Source organism: Haliotis cracherodii, unplaced genomic scaffold (genome assembly GCF_022045235.1).
Source record: "Haliotis cracherodii isolate W230 unplaced genomic scaffold, xgHalCrac1.p SCAF_15, whole genome shotgun sequence".
In the NCBI taxonomy this organism is placed as follows: Eukaryota; Metazoa; Mollusca; class Gastropoda; order Lepetellida; family Haliotidae; genus Haliotis; species Haliotis cracherodii.
The window spans coordinates 1715702-1735400 of record NW_027266270.1 but is presented as its reverse complement, the minus strand read 5'-3'; the positions used below and the strand labels follow the sequence as shown (position 1 = coordinate 1735400).

At 42.0% G+C, this 19699-nt stretch overlaps 1 protein-coding gene across 1 annotated transcript in view; it reads left to right on the top strand.

The window, feature by feature from the left end:
• LOC139462168 (myotubularin-related protein 13-like) overlaps positions 1–19699 on the top strand; it is a 140565-nt gene that overhangs the window by 92396 nt on the left and 28470 nt on the right. The window contains exons 17-30 of the mRNA XM_071243703.1: positions 36–152; positions 3484–3680; positions 4333–4499; positions 5131–5204; positions 5824–6019; positions 7296–7429; positions 8312–8487; positions 8709–8890; positions 9308–9497; positions 13441–13521; positions 14809–14918; positions 15476–15730; positions 17252–17269; positions 18549–18662. Coding sequence (XP_071099804.1) covers positions 36–152; positions 3484–3680; positions 4333–4499; positions 5131–5204; positions 5824–6019; positions 7296–7429; positions 8312–8487; positions 8709–8890; positions 9308–9497; positions 13441–13521; positions 14809–14918; positions 15476–15730; positions 17252–17269; positions 18549–18662 — 2011 coding nt within the window. The remainder of the gene's footprint in view (positions 1–35; positions 153–3483; positions 3681–4332; positions 4500–5130; positions 5205–5823; positions 6020–7295; positions 7430–8311; positions 8488–8708; positions 8891–9307; positions 9498–13440; positions 13522–14808; positions 14919–15475; positions 15731–17251; positions 17270–18548; positions 18663–19699) is intronic.

The following is a 19699-nucleotide window of genomic DNA, read 5'->3' as shown; positions in this document are numbered from 1 at the left end:
TGAGGTGTAATATGTTTTTCTTTTTCTTCTGCCAGACTGGGGACTCCATTAGCAGTTGGAGTAGATCGTCATCAACGACGTCAGACTCTCGGCGGTCGGGTTCTGCATACAAGACTCGGGAGATTGGTGCTCTGGAGATAGCAGCTGAACAGGTAGAGTGGAGACTATTTGTTTGTTTGTTTGTTTGTTGTGTGTCTTGGTTTTTCTTGAAGCTGCACCCAGCAATATTCCAGCTACATAATGGCAATCTGTAAATAATTAGGTCTATCCCAGACAATCCAGTGATTGATATCATGAACATTGATCCATCCAATTGGGATATGATGACATGCATCCACCAAGTCAGTAATCCTGACAACCCGATCCAGTTAATTACCTCTTACGACAAGCATGGGGTGCTGAAGACCTATTCTAACCCAGATGTTCATGGATAGGGTAGAGATCAACTGGATTTAGAATAGAATCATAGCATCTCCTGCTTGATCCGAGAGTTGACTGAAAGGGTCAGGTTGTTACAATGTGGCACCTGGCAGCATGACACAACTCACTCCCAATTCAGTCTCTGGGCACAACGTAATCATGATTGTGAGTATGAACCACTGTGCTCCAAGATAAGAGCCTTGCTAAGGGTTCATGCTATCAACCACTGGTTTCTCTAGCACAGACTGCTTGTTATAGCGTTGGGGTATCACTGACTGCAGTGTGAAACAATATTCACTCACTCACTCCTTTCAATCACTGGAGGTGTGGTCAGGTGGCCTAGTGGTTTAAGCATTCACTCACAGAAGATCCAGGTCGACTGCCCCACATGGGTACAATGTGTGAAGCCCATTTCTGGCTGGCTGACTTGGTTGATGCATGCCATCGTATCCCAATTGCCAATCACTGGATTGTCTTGTCCAGAAATGATTATTTACAGACTGAATATATTTACATATAGCTGGAATATTGCTGAGTGTGGTGTTAAACAACAAACAAACAACAAACAAAACCCTGGAACACCATGACATAACTCACAAAATGGCTGAGAGAGTGCTGACACATTTGTATTTTGTTAGCAAACACTGGATGTAAAACAAGTGAAGCAATCTTTACAATACATGTTCACTATACACAATGACTACACACAATGACTGCAGACAAGGACTGCACACAATGACTGCACACAATGACTGCACACAATGACTGCATACAATGACTGCATACAATGACTGCATACAATGACTGCACACAATGACTGCACACAATGACTGCACACAACGACTGCACACAATGACTATAAACGATGACTGCATACAATGACTGCATACAATTACTATAAACGATGACTGCACACAATGACTGCATACAATGACTGCACACAACGACTGCACACAATGACTGTAAACGATGACTGCATACAATGACTGCACACAATGACTGCATACAACGACTGCACACAATGACTGCATACAATGACTGCACACAACGACTGCACACAATGACTGCACACAATGACTGCACACAACGACTGCACACAATGACTATAAACGATGACTGCATACAATGACTGCATACAATTACTATAAACGATGACTGCACACAATGACTGCATACAATGACTGCATACAATTACTGCATAAAATGACTGCACACAATGACTGCTTACAATGACTGCATACAATGGCTGCATACAATTACTGCATAAAATGACTGCACACAATGACTGCACACAACGACTGCTTACAATGACTGCACACAATGACTGCACACAATGACTGCACACAATGACTGCATACAACGACTGCATACAACGACTGCACACAATGACTGCATACAATGACTGCATACAACGACTGCTTACAATGACTGCACACAATGACTGCACACAACGACTGCACACAATGACTGCACACAATGACTGCACACAATGACTGCACACAACGACTGCACACAATGACTATAAACGATGACTGCATACAATGACTGCATACAATTACTATAAACGATGACTGCACACAATGACTGCACACAACGACTGCACACAATGACTATAAACGATGACTGCATACAATGACTGCATACAATTACTATAAACGATAACTGCACACAATGACTGCACACAATGACTGCACACAATGACTGCATACAATGACTGCACACAATGACTGCACACAATGACTATAAACGATGAGTGCATACAATGACTGCATACAATGACTGCATACAATTACTGCATAAAATGACTGCACACAATGGCTGCACACAATGACTGCATACGACTGCACACAACGACTGCTTACAATGACTGCATACAATGGCTGCATACAATTACTGCATAAAATGACTGCACACAATGACTGCACACAACGACTGCTTACAATGACTGCACACAATGACTGCATACAATGACTGCATGCAATTACTGCATAAAATGACTGCACACAATGGCTGCACACAATGACTGCACACAATGACTGCACACAACGACTGCTTACAATGACTGCTTACAATGACTGCATACAATGACTGCACACAATGAATGCACACAATGACTGCATACGACTGCACACAATGACTGCATACAATGACTGCATACAATGACTGCTTACAATGACTGCATACAATGACTGCTTACAATGACTGCACACAATGACTGCACACAATGACTGCACACAATGACTGCATACAACGACTGCACACAATGACTGCACACAATGACTGCATACAATGACTGCATACAACGACTGCTTACAATGACTGCACACAATGACTGCACACAATGACTGCATACAATGACTGCATACAATGACTGCTTACAATGACTGCATACAATGACTGCATACAATGACTGCTTACAATGACTGCACACAATGACTGCACACAATGACTGCATACAACGACTGCACACAACGACTGCACACAATGACTGCACACAACGACTGCACACAACGACTGCACACAACGACTGCTTACAATGACTGCATACAATGACTGCACACAATGACTACACACAATGACTATTAGGGTTGTAACAATCAACCAATACCCATGATATCATCAATACTTAGGTACAGACGATACACGAATCATTGGTTTGTGAGTTCGCGATTCTCTAACAATTGAACAGGAATTGATAGAGTTACCTCTTGTAATGGCAGAAGTAGCCATAGGGCAACTTGTTAGAATGGCAGAACATGAGGTGGTGGGGATAGAGGACGCGCCCACTAAATATTACATTTGATAACCATCCCTTCACTTCAAACTGTTTTGTTCTTGTTTTTGTTGATAAAAAGTGTTTGTTTTTGAGATGATAATAAATATGTGTGAAGTAAGAGGTTTTAGAGTTGTATTTCAGTGATTTCATGATTTCTTAATTATTTGTTCTGGTGTATCGTGATACCAGTGGTATTGTCAGTTTGTATCGTGACACCCATCGTATCACAAGATACCAGGCGATACTCAGCTCTAATGACTCTATACACTATGTCCGTGGTGTTGCAGCTGCGCATCTACACAACGCTGAACAAGATGACCCAGCAGGAGCTGATTAACAACGAGGAGTCCACGGTGTACAGCCAGGCCATCCACTACGCCAACAGGATGGTGTTCCTGCGGGTGCCGCTCGACGTCAGTCGGTCACTGAAAAACACCCAGGGCCTGGACGGCGAGAGCAACAGCAACAGCAACATCACAGCCAGGTCAGTGTCTTTGCAGTAACCCAACAATCTCATTAAAATCAGATCATAATTCTCGCAAAGATCTGAGGACATCCCATTACAGGTCACGTCAGACCGAACTTTCGCGAAGTTTGACCGACCAATGGAATAACTAACAAGAAGTCGGCAATAGCCAATCAGAAGGCAGCTTAATCGAGCTTTACGGCATGAGTTTCAAACTTGCGACTACACTTCGAAACATATCTTGACATTTACTCGATTAAAAAATTAAAAACTGAACAACTGCCGTAAAAGGCAACTATGCTTGTCGTAAGAGGTGACTAACGGGATTGGGTGGTCAGGCTCAATGACTTGGTTGATGCATGTCATTGTATACCAGTTGTGTGGATCGATGCTTATGATGTCAATCACTGGATTGTCTGAACCAGACTCAGTTATTTACAGACCGCTGTCATATAGCTAGAGTATTGTCGAGTATGGCATTTAATGACAAACAAACAATTGCGTAGATCGATGCTCGTGATGTCAATCACAGGATTCTCTGGTCCAGACTAGATTGTTTACAGACCGCCGTCATATATAGCTGGAATATTGCTGAGCGCGGCATTAAACAACAAACAAACAGACAAACATAATGGTGTGTGTATCTGTCAGTATTTCTTGATGTTTTCAGTATTGCTGAAAGTGACAGCTTTGATGCTGAGAGTGGGTTTGATGAGACCGAGACAGTAGACGTGGGGTCGACAGTTGTGAGGTTCGTGACCAGGTTTGTGGACAAGGTCTGCTCCGAGGGAGGAGTCACACAGGAGCACATCAAGTCCCTCCATCAGATGATTCCAGGTGAGTTACAGGTGACACACATGTGACACAGCAGGTACAAGGTTTGCCCGTATACCAATATACCAGGGTTTGAAATGCTAATGAATAGGTATCACAATACATTTGGTAAATACCTGCATATTTCATTTTTTTCAATATCATGCACATTTTTCGTCTTATTGGCAAAGTTTACATAAGTGACAAGTTAATTCAGAACTTGAACTTTCCTGTAATGGAAAACTATTTGCGACCAACGTCTGTACACGTGCATCGTGACCATAGCAACATCCAACAAACTTGTTCTGTAAAAGGTTCATAACAAATTACATTGGAATATGTTGTGGTTCGTATTGCAATACATGAACCATTACTTCAATAAATTGTGATGCGAAAGTCAGACCAAATGAGTCGTGGTGATTTCCTGGTGTTACGTCATGTCTCTCTGTTAAACTTTCAGTCCATTGAACAAATTATGTCCTTCCTTTTTTATTTTTGAGCTTCTCATATATATATCAGGTTCTTTCTGTCAGCATTATCTGTAGACATGTGGCCATCATTTGGGTCAATTTACAACATAGACAATGGGCCAGTGGCTCACTTAGGTCCAACCCTGGAGTTGTCACTGTGAGTGCCATGTGGTTGTCTCCCGTAGGTGTGGTGGCCATGCATATCGAGACCCTGGAGAACGTCCACAAGGAGAGCAAGAGGCTGCCACCAATACAGAAGGTGAGAGGTGATGGGGAGTAGTGTTCCTTGGATTGCAGGATCCACAGATCTTGGATTTGATTCCCAGATTTGCCCGCTTATGATGCTTGCCTTTTGTAGAGATAACACAAGTTAAAGACAACACAGTAATTCCTACCATGGAGAGTTGTGTCCCTTGGATTCCAGGATCTGCTGATCTTGGATTTGAAGTTCAGATTTACCCATTTATGATCCTTGGCCTTTGTTGAGATAACACAAGTTAAAGACAACACACTAAGTCCTACCATGGAGAGTTGTGTCCCTTGGATTCCAGGATATGCTGACCCTGGGTTTGAATCCAAAAATCCCCCCAATTATGATACCTTGTCTGTCAGAACCATACCCAGAGTCTGGGATTATGGACACAGCAGGTGCCTGATCCCCTATGCTTGTTGTTACAGACGGCCATAGTGGGAGCCACATGATTGAACTGGCTGCTGACCTGTATGGGGGCCACCTTCAGCTTACTTGGCACTTTGATGTGCTCTACTCAGTAGACATAACTGTCTGGATGAAATCAGCAATCAGTAACTGTGCATTACCTTTGTTATTGAAATGTTTGGAAAATGTACCAATGTGTTATATATTCCTGTTATTCCAGCCGAAGATCCTCACTCCGTCCCTACTCCCGGGAGAGGAGGTTGTGATGGAAGGACTGCGGGTGTATCTCCTTCCGGACGGGCGCGAAGAGGGGCTCGGGGCGTACATGGGAGGACCCACGCTGCTGCCAGCAGAGGGCGCTGTCTTCCTCACCACCTACAGGATCATCTTCAAGGGCACGCCGTGTGATCCTCTGTGTAAGTTGTATCCTAAAGCCATAGCTGGGAGCATGTTAATGCTGTGACCCACTCTCATGTTATATAGTCTCACCTTAGAGTATACAGACGGCTTTAGTGCAGAGCCTCATCATATCATATTTTCGACATTGTATGCATTTCATAATGAATATGAAAAATGTTCCATTTTTTTTATACAGGTACCAATAGATGGTTTAATCAGCGGTAGAAAATAACAGTTTTTATTGTCTAGCCCTTATAATGATAACATATAGCAAAACCCTTAAAAATGGCAAATTTCTGCTAGTCCTTATGACACCTTAACTATTTAGAAGGTGGCAATGCCTACAGGACTAGTGCAAATTACTACTGCAGTTTAATGAGCTGATATATTGAGATTTGTGTGCATTTCATGATACATGTAACCAATAATAATTTGTTGTGTAGAGTCCACTGCTAGAAGGTTTTAGGAGCTCCACCAGAATCTCTTGTGGGCTGGTTAACTAATAACTGTCCATGTGTAAAATCTTTTGAACATTATTCATGGAGGCTAGCTTGCAGAAAAGTTTTATTCACACCCTGACAACAAGGCTGGTGCCTATAATATCATACAAAGATTGTAACATGACATTGTCTCTACAAGTATATTTGTCCTTCTGCATTGGTAGAACCTTATTGTAAACATATATACAACGTTAATAGAGAAACGGTATTGTGGCGGTATGAATGTGATCCTTGTCCAGTGTTATTTTTGTAAATTGAGGACCATTGTTCCCCTTCACTGCATTTATGCCTGGCTCTAACTACACCTCTGTATACACTGTTGATGCCTCTGTTGATGTTCCAGCTCTAATTACACCTCTGTATACACTGTTGATGCCTCTGTTGATGTTCCAGCTCTAATTACACCTCTGTATACACTGTTGATGCCTCTGTTGATGTTCCAGCTCTAATTACACCTCTGTATACACTGTTGATGCCTCTGTTGATGTTCCAGCTCTAATTACACCTCTGTATACACTGTTGATGCCTCTGTTGATGTTCCAGCTCTAATTACACCTCTGTATACACTGTTGATGCCTCTGTTGATGTTCCAGCTCTAATTACACCTCTGTATACACTGTTGATGCCTCTGTTGATGTTCCAGCTCTAATTACACCTCTGTATACACTGTTGATGCCTCTGTTGATGTTCCAGCTCTAATTACACCTCTGTATACACTGTTGATGCCTCTGTTGATGTTCCAGCTCTAATTACACCTCTGTATACACTGTTGATGCCTCTGTTGATGTTCCAGCGTGCGAGCAGATCGTGATCCGGTCGTTCCCGGTGGCCACGTTAACGAAGGAGAAGAAGATCAGTGTGCAGTACCTGCCTCACCTGGACCAGTGGCTGCAGGAGGGACTTCAGCTCAGGTCCAATGTGTTCCAGGTACGCAGTCATAGTTGTAGTTTTAGATGCAGTCGTAGTTGTAATTAAATGTGTTCCAGGTACGCAGTCATAGTTGTAGTTTTAGATGCAGTCGTCGTTGTAATTAAATGTGTTCCAGGTACGCAGTCATAGTTGTAGTTTTAGATGCAGTCGTAGTTGTAATTAAATGTGTTCCAGGTACGCAGTCATAGTTGTAGTTTTAGATGCAGTCGTAGTTGTAATTAAATGTATTCCAGGTATGCAGTCGTAGTTATAGACGCAGTCATAGTTGTAGTTGTAGTTGTAGATGCAGTTGTAATTGTAATTGTAGTTGTAGGTGCAGTTGTAGTTGTAGCCCAACGTGTTCCAAGTACGCAGTCGTTGTTGTAGTTGCAGTCGTAGTCGTAGTTGTAACTCAATGTGTTCAAGGTACGCAGTCGTAGTTGTAAACGCAGTCTTAGTCATAGACGCAGTCGTAGTCGTAGTTGTAGTCCATTGTGTTCCAGGTATGCAGTCGGTAGTTGTAGTTGTACAAGCAGTTGTAGTTGTAGTTGTAGTCACAATCTATGTGATAGTCTCGACTGACAATGGGAATATATTATGAATTTTGCAGTTACCATGGAATAGTCATGATCGTTTATAATGTTTACATGATGATGATGATGATGATGATGACGACTATGGTGAATTGTATGTGAATGATTTGATTATATGATGATGGTGATGATGGTGAGGAAGACGGTGAATTGTGTAACAACTATATGTGAATGATTTGATTATATGATGATGATGATGATGATGGTGATGATGACGGTGATGATGACGGTGATGATGACGGTGAATTGTGTAACAACTATATGTGAATGATTTGATTATTATATGCCCATCTCTTGCATCTTGCAGTTGCTGAAGGTAGCATTTGATGAGGAGGTCGGGTCCGATAACGTCGAGACTTTCAGGAAGCTGGTGATTAAGATCCGCAACCCACCAAGTGTGTTCAACACCTTTGCGTTCACTGGTCACTTGATCCAGCAAGCCACGCCTCTTCGTAAACAGAAGGAGAAGAACGCCTCACTCAGGTAACGGTCATGATCTTCTCAACCCCTTCTGGGGCAACATCTCGCCACCAAGTTCCTTCTTGTAGAGGGTGACAAAACAGGAATTGGGTGGTCACAATGTGGATGGATCATATGTGGGTTGTTTTCCAACTTGTGTTTTGTGTGGCGTTTGGTAGATTCTAATTTAGTGGAGTTTTGCAGTTTACTTTCTTATTCAAAGGTTCATGTGTAATTATTTGCAGGCAATTTGCCAAGAGAACCCTTCTGAAGACTGCAAGAAAAGCTGGGCTGAAATCCAAGCAGTCAAACAGAAAGACGAAGTATGTGTTGCCGACCCCACCAATGCAGAGACGGAACATATCGCCACGGTCATCGGACAGCGAGTCAGAGCGCCCCAACAGTGAAGCATTCGATGATCTCTCCAGTAGGAACACAATTCTGACAACTCAATCAGAACATCTTTAACCTTAATCTCTAAACCTCTAAATATACTACTCATAAGAGTTAAGGAACGTTACATGACAGACTTACCATGTCATAGGAAAAAATCAGGTGTTCTTTCACTTCTTTTTGGAAGTATATTTTCTAATAATCCCTCTTAACTTAGACAAATTGAGATTTTACTTACAGGTAGATCTTTAGTAACATATATCGTTAGTAATGACATTACTAATTGTTAGAAACCCGTTTGGATATTTAAGTTGTGACATCAGTTGTGGGTTTAACAAGAATGGCAATAGTGAGTTTGTAGAAGTACTGCAGTTGTATTTAGTGAGAGAGGATCTGTCAACATTGTGGGACAGTGGGACCTCTAACCATGGATCTGTTCCTGTACCTGCAGTAATTGATGAGGGAGAGTTCGCCACATCGCTCTCAAGTGATCCGAAGAACCTGGAGCGTCTGGTGGAGAAGACTGGTTACCAGGACTACCAGCGTCTGGGGCTCGGCAACCTGTCGACTATTGGACAGAAGTCCCGCTCAGAACCATTCAGGATCTCCGTTGTTAATGCCAACTACTCCGTGTGTAGAAGGTGAGAGGCACAGCCTGGCACTACAACTCCACTGCATCCTGACCACACGGGGCAATGGTCATGCTGACAATAAAGTAAACTACGGTTATAAGGAACTCAAAGGGACCATTAATTTTAGTTCGTAATAACCGTACTTCGTTATAAGCGTATAAACAGCATATATACGGGAAATGGTCGGGACTAAAAAATAAGTTTGTTATATCCGTCAGTTCGTTATAAGCGTGTTCGTTATAACCGTAGTTTACTGATTTCCTTTGCCCGTATTTCATCATTTGTAATCTGTCAAACTTTAACCGAAATATTGCTTACTGCTGCATAAAACTACATTCATTAACAAACAACTCACATTATCAGGGGGTTCTTGGGTCAAAATAGGTTCCCAGTACCTTTGTCCGACTCATTGTGGGGATTCCTGGGTCAAAATAGGTTCCCAATACCTTTGTCTGACTCATTGTGGGGATTCCTGGTGGGTCAAAATAGGTTCTCAATACCTTTGTCTGACTCATTGTGGGGATTCCTGGTGGGTCAAAATAGGTTCCCAATACCTTTGTCTGACTCATTGTGGGGATTCCTGGTGGGTCAAAATAGGTTCCCAATACCTTTGTCTGACTCATTGTGGGGATTCCTGGTGGGTCAAAATAGGTTCCCAATACCTTTGTCTGACTCATTGTGGGGATTCCTGGGTCAAAATAGGTTCCCAATACCTTTGTCCGACTCATTGTGGGGATTCCTGGTGGGTCAAAATAGGTTCCCAGTACCTTTGTCTGACTCATTGTGGGGATTCCTGGGTCAAAATAGGTTCCCAGTACCTTTGTCTGACTCATTGTGGGGATTCCTGGGTCAAAATAGGTTCCCAATACCTTTGTCCGACTTATTGTGGGGATTCCTGGGTCAAAATAGGTTCCCAATACCTTTGTCTGACTCATTGTGGGGATTCCTGGGTCAAAATAGGTTCCCAATACCTTTGTCCGACTCATTGTGGGGATTCCTGGGTCAAAATAGGTTCCCAATACCTTTGTCTGACTCATTGTGGGGATTCCTGGGTCAAAATAGGTTCCCAATACCTTTGTCTGACTCATTGTGGGGATTCCTGGGTCAAAATAGGTTCCCAATACCTTTGTCTGACTCATTGTGGGGATTCCTGGGTCAAAATAGGTTCCCAGTACCTTTGTCTGACTCATTGTGGGGATTCCTGGGTCAAAATAGGTTTCCAATACCTTTGTCTTTCTCATTGTGGGGATTCCTGGGTCAAAATAGGTTCCCAATACCTTTGTCTGACTCATTGTGGGGATTCCTGGGTCAAAATAGGTTCCCAATACCTTTGTCTGACTCATTGTGGGGATTCCTGGGTCAAAATAGGTTCCCAATACCTTTGTCTGAGTCATTGTGGGGATTCCTGGGTCAAAATAGGTTCCCAATACCTTTGTCCGACTCATTGTGGGGATTCCTGGGTCAAAATAGGTTCCCAATACCTTTGTCCGACTCATTGTGGGGATTCCTGGTGGGTCAAAATAGGTTCTCAATACCTTTGTCTGACTCATTGTGGGGATTCCTGGGTCAAAATAGGTTCCCAGTACCTTTGTCTGACTCATTGTGGGGATTCCTGGGTCAAAATAGGTTCCCAGTACCTTTGTCTGACTCATTGTGGGGATTCCTGGTGGGTCAAAATAGGTTCCCAATACCTTTGTCTGAGTCATTGTGGGGATTCCTGGGTCAAAATAGGTTCCCAGTACCTTTGTCTGACTCATTGTGGGGATTCCTGGGTCAAAATAGGTTCCCAATACCTTTGTCTGACTCATTGTGGGGATTCCTGGTGGGTCAAAATAGGTTCTCAATACCTTTGTCTGACTCATTGTGGGGATTCCTGGGTCAAAATAGGTTCCCAGTACCTTTGTCTGACTCATTGTGGGGATTCCTGGGTCAAAATAGGTTTCCAATACCTTTGTCTTTCTCATTGTGGGGATTCCTGGGTCAAAATAGGTTCCCAATACCTTTGTCTGACTCATTGTGGGGATTCCTGGGTCAAAATAGGTTCCCAATACCTTTGTCTGACTCATTGTGGGGATTCCTGGGTCAAAATAGGTTCCCAATACCTTTGTCTGAGTCATTGTGGGGATTCCTGGTGGGTCAAAATAGGTTCCCAATACCTTTGTCTGACTCATTGTGGGGATTCCTGGGTCAAAATAGGTTCCCAGTACCTTTGTCTGACTCATTGTGGGGATTCCTGGTGGGTCAAAATAGGTTCCCAATACCTTTGTCTGACTCATTGTGGGGATTCCTGGGTCAAAATAGGTTCCCAATACCTTTGTCTGACTCATTGTGGGGATTCCTGGGTCAAAATAGGTTCCCAATGCCTTTGTCCGACTCATTGTGGGGATTCCTGGTGGGTCAAAATAGGTTCCCAATACCTTTGTCTGACTCATTGTGGGGATTCCTGGGTCAAAATAGGTTCCCAGTACCTTTGTCTGACTCATTGTGGGGATTCCTGGTGGGTCAAAATAGGTTCTCAATACCTTTGTCTGACTCATTGTGGGGATTCCTGGGTCAAAATTGGTTTCCAAAACCTTTGTCTTTCTCATTGTGGGGATTCCTGGGTCAAAATTGGTTTCCAATACCTTTGTCTTTCTCATTGTGGGGATTCCTGGGTCAAAATTGGTTCCCAATACCTTTGTCTTTCTCATTGCGGGGATTCTTGGGTCAAAATAGGCTCCAAATACCTTTGTCTTTCTCATTGCGGGGATTCTTGGGTCAAAATAGGCTCCAAATACCTTTGTCTTTCTCATTGCGGGGATTCCTGGGTCAAAATAGGTTCCCAATACCTTTGTCTGAGTCATTGTGGGGATTCCTGGGTCAAAATAGGTTCCCAATACCTTTGTCTGAGTCATTGTGGGGATTCCTGGGTCAAAATAGGTTCCTATTGCCTCAATTTTTCTTCAGTGACTATACGGTGGTCAGCCTTGGTGACTTGGCAAATTGTGTGTTATAGTATCTCTGTTGAGTGATGTATCTGTGGCTGATGTGTGTTATTGTATCTCTGTTGAGTGATGTATCTGTGGCTGATGTGTGTTATTGTATCTCTGTTGAGTGATGTATCTGTGGCTGATGTGTGTTATAGTATCTCTGTTGAGTGATGTATCTGTGGCTGATGTGTGTTATTGTATCTCTGTTGAGTGATGTATCTGTGGCTGATGTGTCTTATAGTATCTCTGTTGAGTGATGTATCTGTGGCTGATGTGTGTTATTGTATCTCTGTTGAGTGATGTATCTGTGGCTGATGTGTCTTATAGTATCTCTGTTGAGTGATGTATCTGTGGCTGATGTGTGTTATAGTATCTCTGTTGAGTGATGTATCTGTGGCTGATGTGTGTTATAGTATCTCTGTTGAGTGATGTATCTGTGGCTGATGTGTGTTATAGTATCTCTGTTGAGTGATGTATCTGTGGCTGATGTGTGTTATAATATCTCTGTTGAGTGATGTATCTGTGGCTGATGTGTGTTATAGTATCTCTGTTGAGTGATGTATCTGTGGCTGATGTGTGTTATTGTATCTCTGTTGAGTGATGTATCTGTGGCTGATGTGTGTTATTGTATCTCTGTTGAGTGATGTATCTGTGGCTGATGTGTGTTATAGTATCTCTGTTGAGTGATGTATCTGTGGCTGATGTGTGTTATTGTATCTCTGTTGAGTGATGTATCTGTGGCTGATGTGTGTTATAGTATCTCTGTTGAGTGATGTATCTGTGGCTGATGTGTGTTATTGTATCTTTGTTGAGTGATGTATCTGTGGCTGATGTGTGTTATAGTATCTCTGTTGAGTGATGTATCTGTGGCTGATGTGTGTTATAGTATCTCTGTTGAGTGATGTATCTGTGGCTGATGTGTGTTATTGTATCTCTGTTGAGTGATGTATCTGTGGCTGATGTGTGTACTCTCTGTCCAACAGTTACCCTGCCTTACTGGTTGTACCTCAAGTTGTTGCTGATGAAAGTATACGAAAGTTTGCCCGCTGTCATCGTCAGTCTAGGTAAGTCTCATGCTGTTGGGGAAAATTAGTTTCTTAAAATTGTTTTGTCTGAAGGAAATTACTGAAGGATGTTGGGTGCCTTCTTCCTCCTCAGAATTACTGCTTCATGAATCTATAAGAAAAAGTATGACTTTAATGATAACAACTTGGGTTTCTTTTGCATAAACGACATTTCCATGTAGATTCTCACACCATTCTCAAGCTGGAAAGAGAACAACCAAGTGATGAAAGGTTTCTGTACTTGATACGTTGTGATAAGCAGCAGATTAACATAAACAACAATTGATACCAAATAGCAGGTTGCTTCTGCCCTGATTAGCTGATTATGTAGGAAAAACAGGTTTTGAAATCTTCTGGGGCGGCCGGGTGGCCAAGTGGTTAAAGCATTTGCTAGTCACGCCGAGGACCCAGGTTCTATTCCTGACATGGGTAAAAGGTGTGAAGCCCATTTCTGGTGTCCCTCGCCGTGATATTGCTGGAATATTGCTAAAAGCGGCATAAAACCAAACTCACTCACTCATTTGAATTCTTCTTAATAATTGTTCTTCATAGTTGTTTTATCTTAAGAAATTTCCGAAAATGTATTCCTCCTCTTCCTTAGATATCAAATTTCCTGTATTTTGGTGTTGTGGTTGATGTTATTAATGTCTAGATGGTACACCATCCAGATCAATCAGGTTTTCCAAAGATCTTTGTTTGCTGACGATACACGTACAGAAGAGGTTCTTACATTGTTGCACTAACCCGTGAAGATCCGGGGTAGGATAGATTTTCAGGAACCCATGCTTGTCCCCCGTGAGGATCCGGGGTAGAATAGATCTTCAGGAACCCATGCTTGTCCCCCGTGAGGATCCGGGGTAGAATAGATCTTCAGGAACCCATGCTTGTCCCCCGTGAGGATCCGGGGTAGAATAGGTCTTCAGGAACTCATGCTTGTCCCCCGTGAGGATCCGGGGTAGAATAGGTCTTCAGCAACCTTTGCTTGGCGTAAGAGGCGACTAACAGGACCAGGTGGTCAAGATCCGGGTCAGAAAAGTCTTCAGCAACCCATGCGTAGATAGATGCTCATGATGTCAAACCACTGGATTGCCTGGTCCAGACTTGATTATTTACAGACCGCCGTCATATAGCTGGAATGTTGCTGAGTGTGGCATTAAACAACAAACAAACAAAACATTGTACTGTATTTCATTCCTCTAAGTGACAAAGTGATCTTCAATCATCTGCTTCACCAGTATCCATGTTTCAGTCATCAGCTGAATGTTCTCCGCTGTCTCATTCACCCAGGTTTCCTGTGATAACATGGCGGCACCCGCGAACGAAAGCATTACTGCTGCGTGCATCTGGTCTACATAGTCGGGGCCTCATGGGCATGCTCAGACACAACCAAACATCAGGTAGGTCACACACAACCAAACATTAGGTAGGTCAGACACAACCAAACATCAGATAGGTCAGACACAACCAAACATCAGGTCAGTCAGACACAACCAAACATCAGGTAGGTCAGACACAACCAAACATCAGGTAGGTCAGACACAACCAAACATCAGGTAGGTCAGACACAACCAAACATCAAGTAAGTCAGACACACTCACTCATCACTAAATAACCTGCAGTACCTTGGGCCTTACGCCACCATTAGGCTGACATCCTTCAGTAAAGCGTACTCTCTTCACACACTCACTCATCAATGGAATTAGAAACGTCCATGCTAAATGCAGCATATGTTATATTTATTCCATATGTAGTTAGTTTGTACCCTGCCCTACGAGGGTGTTCTGTACAAAAATAAATTCTTGATTCTTGATTCTTGATATGTTCTCCAATTTGCTAAAATGACAACATGGAACAGTTTTCAATGTGTCAATGAATTGTTCATCACCTAAACTTATCAACCTATCCAAACTATCGCTAACACTGGCCTTGTTTCATAAGAATGAATTGTTTCCAGGTACTTCAAGCGGGGAAACCTCATCAAGTTTAGAACAAGAAAAATATTTTTCGGCTCTCGTGGCCGCCACACCGAGCAGTAACCGATCCTACCACTCATCATACAGCGACTCCCTCACCAGCCTTGACTCCCTGATGATGGTCGGCACCGACACGCTGACGATTCCAGAAACACCCGACCCCTTGCGGCGTAGTATCTTCAGCAAGGGCAGCACGGCCAACAGGGGAAGCACAAGCGGCAAACCCAAACCAACATGTGAGTTGTTTCCCTTTCAACCGCCATCTTGTTATGTGTGTGGATTATGTTTCATTGCTGAGTAGTGTTTTCCTAAAACATAGTTATGTAAGAATATGAATTCATTGTGTAAGGGAGGTGAATATGTAACTTCTTTTTTGTTAGAAAATATTAATTCAATCCTGGTTGGATTAACATTGTAGTGATTATAACTATAGTAAAGTTAAAAAAAGTTAGACTATTTTGCTGATTTGTTTTTAGCTGTTGTAACTAGTTGTAAGTGTAGAAGTATATCAAACGATGGGGTGTGAGGACAATGCACTTTGGGAAAACACTACAATGATGGAGTGAAGTGTATATGATTTCTGCCAAGTTGCCGTGGCCCAGTTTTTTCAAATGTAACAGTTTCATGTTTTTTCAGTGTCATCTTCGGTTCTGTGTGAGGACATTTTTGTGTTATTCATTATTGGGTTCGGAGAGGTTTCTTCCACATCTCTTCCTATTGTTCAAATTACTGTTGTTGTTGTTGGTGGTGTAGTTTACTTCTTATAAAATTATGACACCACTTTTCCCAACAATTATTATGATGTCCCCTGTTACTGCCAGCACCCATCCCGCATGATGGAGTTTGTATGCCACGCCCTTGTCTGACACACTCACACATGCACCTATGTATTCCAGTATGCATGCATGCATGCATGCATACATGCATGCATGTCTCCTGACATGCACACATCAATGCCTTAACCTCTACTTAACGTTTGATACGGATGTTCTAATTACTAAAATGACATATTATCTTTATGTAAATAGTGGGAAATATCTCAATCCCTGTCACAGTCGGGTAGTTTACATTGTATCAGAGTTTGACAAAAGTTCAGGGTCTCATCCATTACCTACAGCAATCTGTTGTAAGGTTAAACAATGCAGGTAACTTCAGTCGTGGCACAGTGGTTGTTTTGCAGACTAAGGGTTCTTTTTCACCAAGTGATCTTAGTACTACGACTTTCATACGTCATGTTTAAGTATGGAAAATAGGATCATCTTAGTGCTGAGGTCATTTTGGGGTACCTAGGACCCTGAAAGAGTTTGTAGCGATCTGATTGCTGTAACTGATGATCTAGACTCACAACATCTGTAGCGCTAGAATGGCTTCATGAAAACGGTCCATGAATTTCCACTGCGATATACAGGCTTGATGGCATGTGCATTGGAAATGAATATTAGTGAGAAGCATGTATGACATGAGTCGTAGATAACTGAACCTTCATATGTATTCATATCCTCAATCAGGGCTACGCTTTTCCCATTAACAGCCCTGATTATGGGTTGTGCTGTTTACCCTCACGCATCCCATGGAATGTCGCACCGTTTTTGTGAAGATTGTTGTTGAGTAGTTTAGCGTCCTGCACTAATGTTATAGTGTGTTGTATGTGTTGCACATTCAGCTGTTGTCACTACCAACCCCACATCATTAGAACTTTTTGCTTCTTTCTTTTTTCATTTGTAGATTTTCATTTTGAATATGTTGTTGCTTTTCAGTGGAAGATGAATTTGACTGTAAGCTATTACCATTTTTCTCAATTAACTATGAATGCAGCCAAGTCTCTAATGCCTAAGCTTCAAATTGAAACAGATGCTGGTGTTTGGTGTGTGGTTGAATTGTCTGGAGAAAGATTGTTTTTAATTATTGATATATGACATAACAAATTTCAGGAAATATTGCATTATTTACTGTCCTAAGGACCAGCTTTGGTTTATAAGACATGAGACATCTATTGTCTTCGTAAGAGTGGCTTGTACCATAGCATTGCTACCCAAACCAATACCATGTCATCAGCCGCAAACAAATGGAGATGCTTTTCATGTTTTATCGTTGGATTATATCATAATTTTATTTTAGTAATCACAAGAAATCTCTGTGTGTTATTTCCTGCCCCATATAATTTGGCTGTAGGCTTTATTAAGAATCCTATTACCATGGTTACAAAAGTGCAGTTTGATTTGGAATGTGTAATCTCGTCATTGATTCTGGGGAAAGTGCTGATTCAGCATCAGTGGAAACCTGTGACTGTGGTTCCGATTACGTTCCTGGGTTTATCAGCACCATACCTGTGCTCGTCGGTTAGTCAGCACTGTACCTGTGCTCGTCGGTTTCACCAGTGGTTAACATCTGAGATGTGCATCAATTTGGTCTTTCCGCAGACATCAAGCTGACACGCCATGATATAAGTGGAATACTGTTCAAAGCGGTGTTAAACCCAACTCACTCCCTCAGTAGAAATGGTGTAACTTGAAAATATACCCAGGTCACAGAGGTGTCGCCAGCTGTCTGGTAGAGCTGGAACAATACAGTGACATGATGTATCGCTTCACACTTTTTGGGTTAAATTCAGTGTATTATTGATTTTGAAAAATAACAAACTGGGTCACAGTGATCTATTTGATGTCAAATCTTGAGACAGCTCCTTGGCATGGTGAGATCAAATGATGGACTCAGCCATAATCAAGATAAGAGATTGTTCATTATCTATTTGTGAAACAATGTATACTACTCAAACGAAGTTCAAAAACACCCAATTCTTTCATGTTATAGTTAATGTCATATCAAAGAATCTTTCTTTAACTTCTTTTGAATAGCATACTTGTATTGGCACAAAACCATTCAAAGAAGCCTTTCATGTGTCAGATCGTTGTGTTGTCACTGTGGTTCACAGATGAATTGTGGCAGCCTTCAACATTATTTCTCCATTTGGCTACAAATAACACACATAGATTGTTTTAGCTGCATGGTTGATATTTATTTTCTTTCATTTGCTTTTTTGAATTGGTTGCCTAGCAGCACAAGATCAGCCGATGAGGGTCGCTAGACGTGGGTCGTTTGTGCAGACTGTGAATCGCCTGCGAGCTAGCATCGGCAAAGGCGGCATTGGTTTCGGAAGTAGTAGCACGTGTAGGTCTAACTGTCACCTCTGTACGTAATGTCTGCTGTCCCTACATAACGTCCTCACTTGCCTGGTCAAGGGTCTCACTTGAGAACCTCCAGGAAATTACACAGGCCAGTTCCTGATGCCAGCATGTGCATGCCAATCATATCCACTCTTCTAGAGACATTGAGTTACTGTCAGACTTCTCTACAGATGCCCAGCTCAGGAGTTAATTTGGAGTCCTCGGTGAAAGTCAGGGTTATGAATCTTGTAAAATCAATCATTGGAGATACTGTTGGTACTAAGCCATTTGTCCTTATTAATCCTAAACCCTGTAACACATCTGTCTGTGTCTAAGCCTCCCTCAATGTATTTAGGGATCACTTGTCATAATGTCCTAAAGTAGAGACTATTGTTGTTCCCTAAGCAGCTCTGCTTGTAAGTTAATTTGATCCCAACAAATATTTACAAACCGTTTTTTGGTGAGATACAAGAGAGTTGCTTATGAAGAGATATGTTTATCACCTAACAAAACGCACCCCAATAATACAAAATGTATCAAATAAACAAAGCGTTGTGGCGTGAACTAAAGGTGGATAAATATTGCTGCACAATCAGTTTTAAGTGGAAGACCAAAACGTGTATAATTTCTATCCCGCAGTAAGACCTATGTTATTTACATACTTCAACATAGCTGAAATATTTTAAAACAATTCTTTTTCCTTAACCTTGTAAGTATTTTATTACAAAACTTAAATACTTGAGATTTCACCTTGTGTTAAGAGAAACATGTTTCAGCTGAACACGTTGGTGATGTCGTAATTGATACAGTCCCATTATTTCATGCAAGAACCATTGTAAGGGTTCCAGTGATTGCACGATTGTCCTGGATGGTGACAGTTCGACAGTATATGTACATTAACATCATCTTGCTTCCACTGACTGCCTCACTTGCCATGCTTCCTTATTAACGAATTGCTTCACAACCCAGCTAGCTGCTAACAAGTGGTGTTATAATTCATTTTCTATTCATTCCAGGTCTTCTGTCTGTTCTTCTATTTTG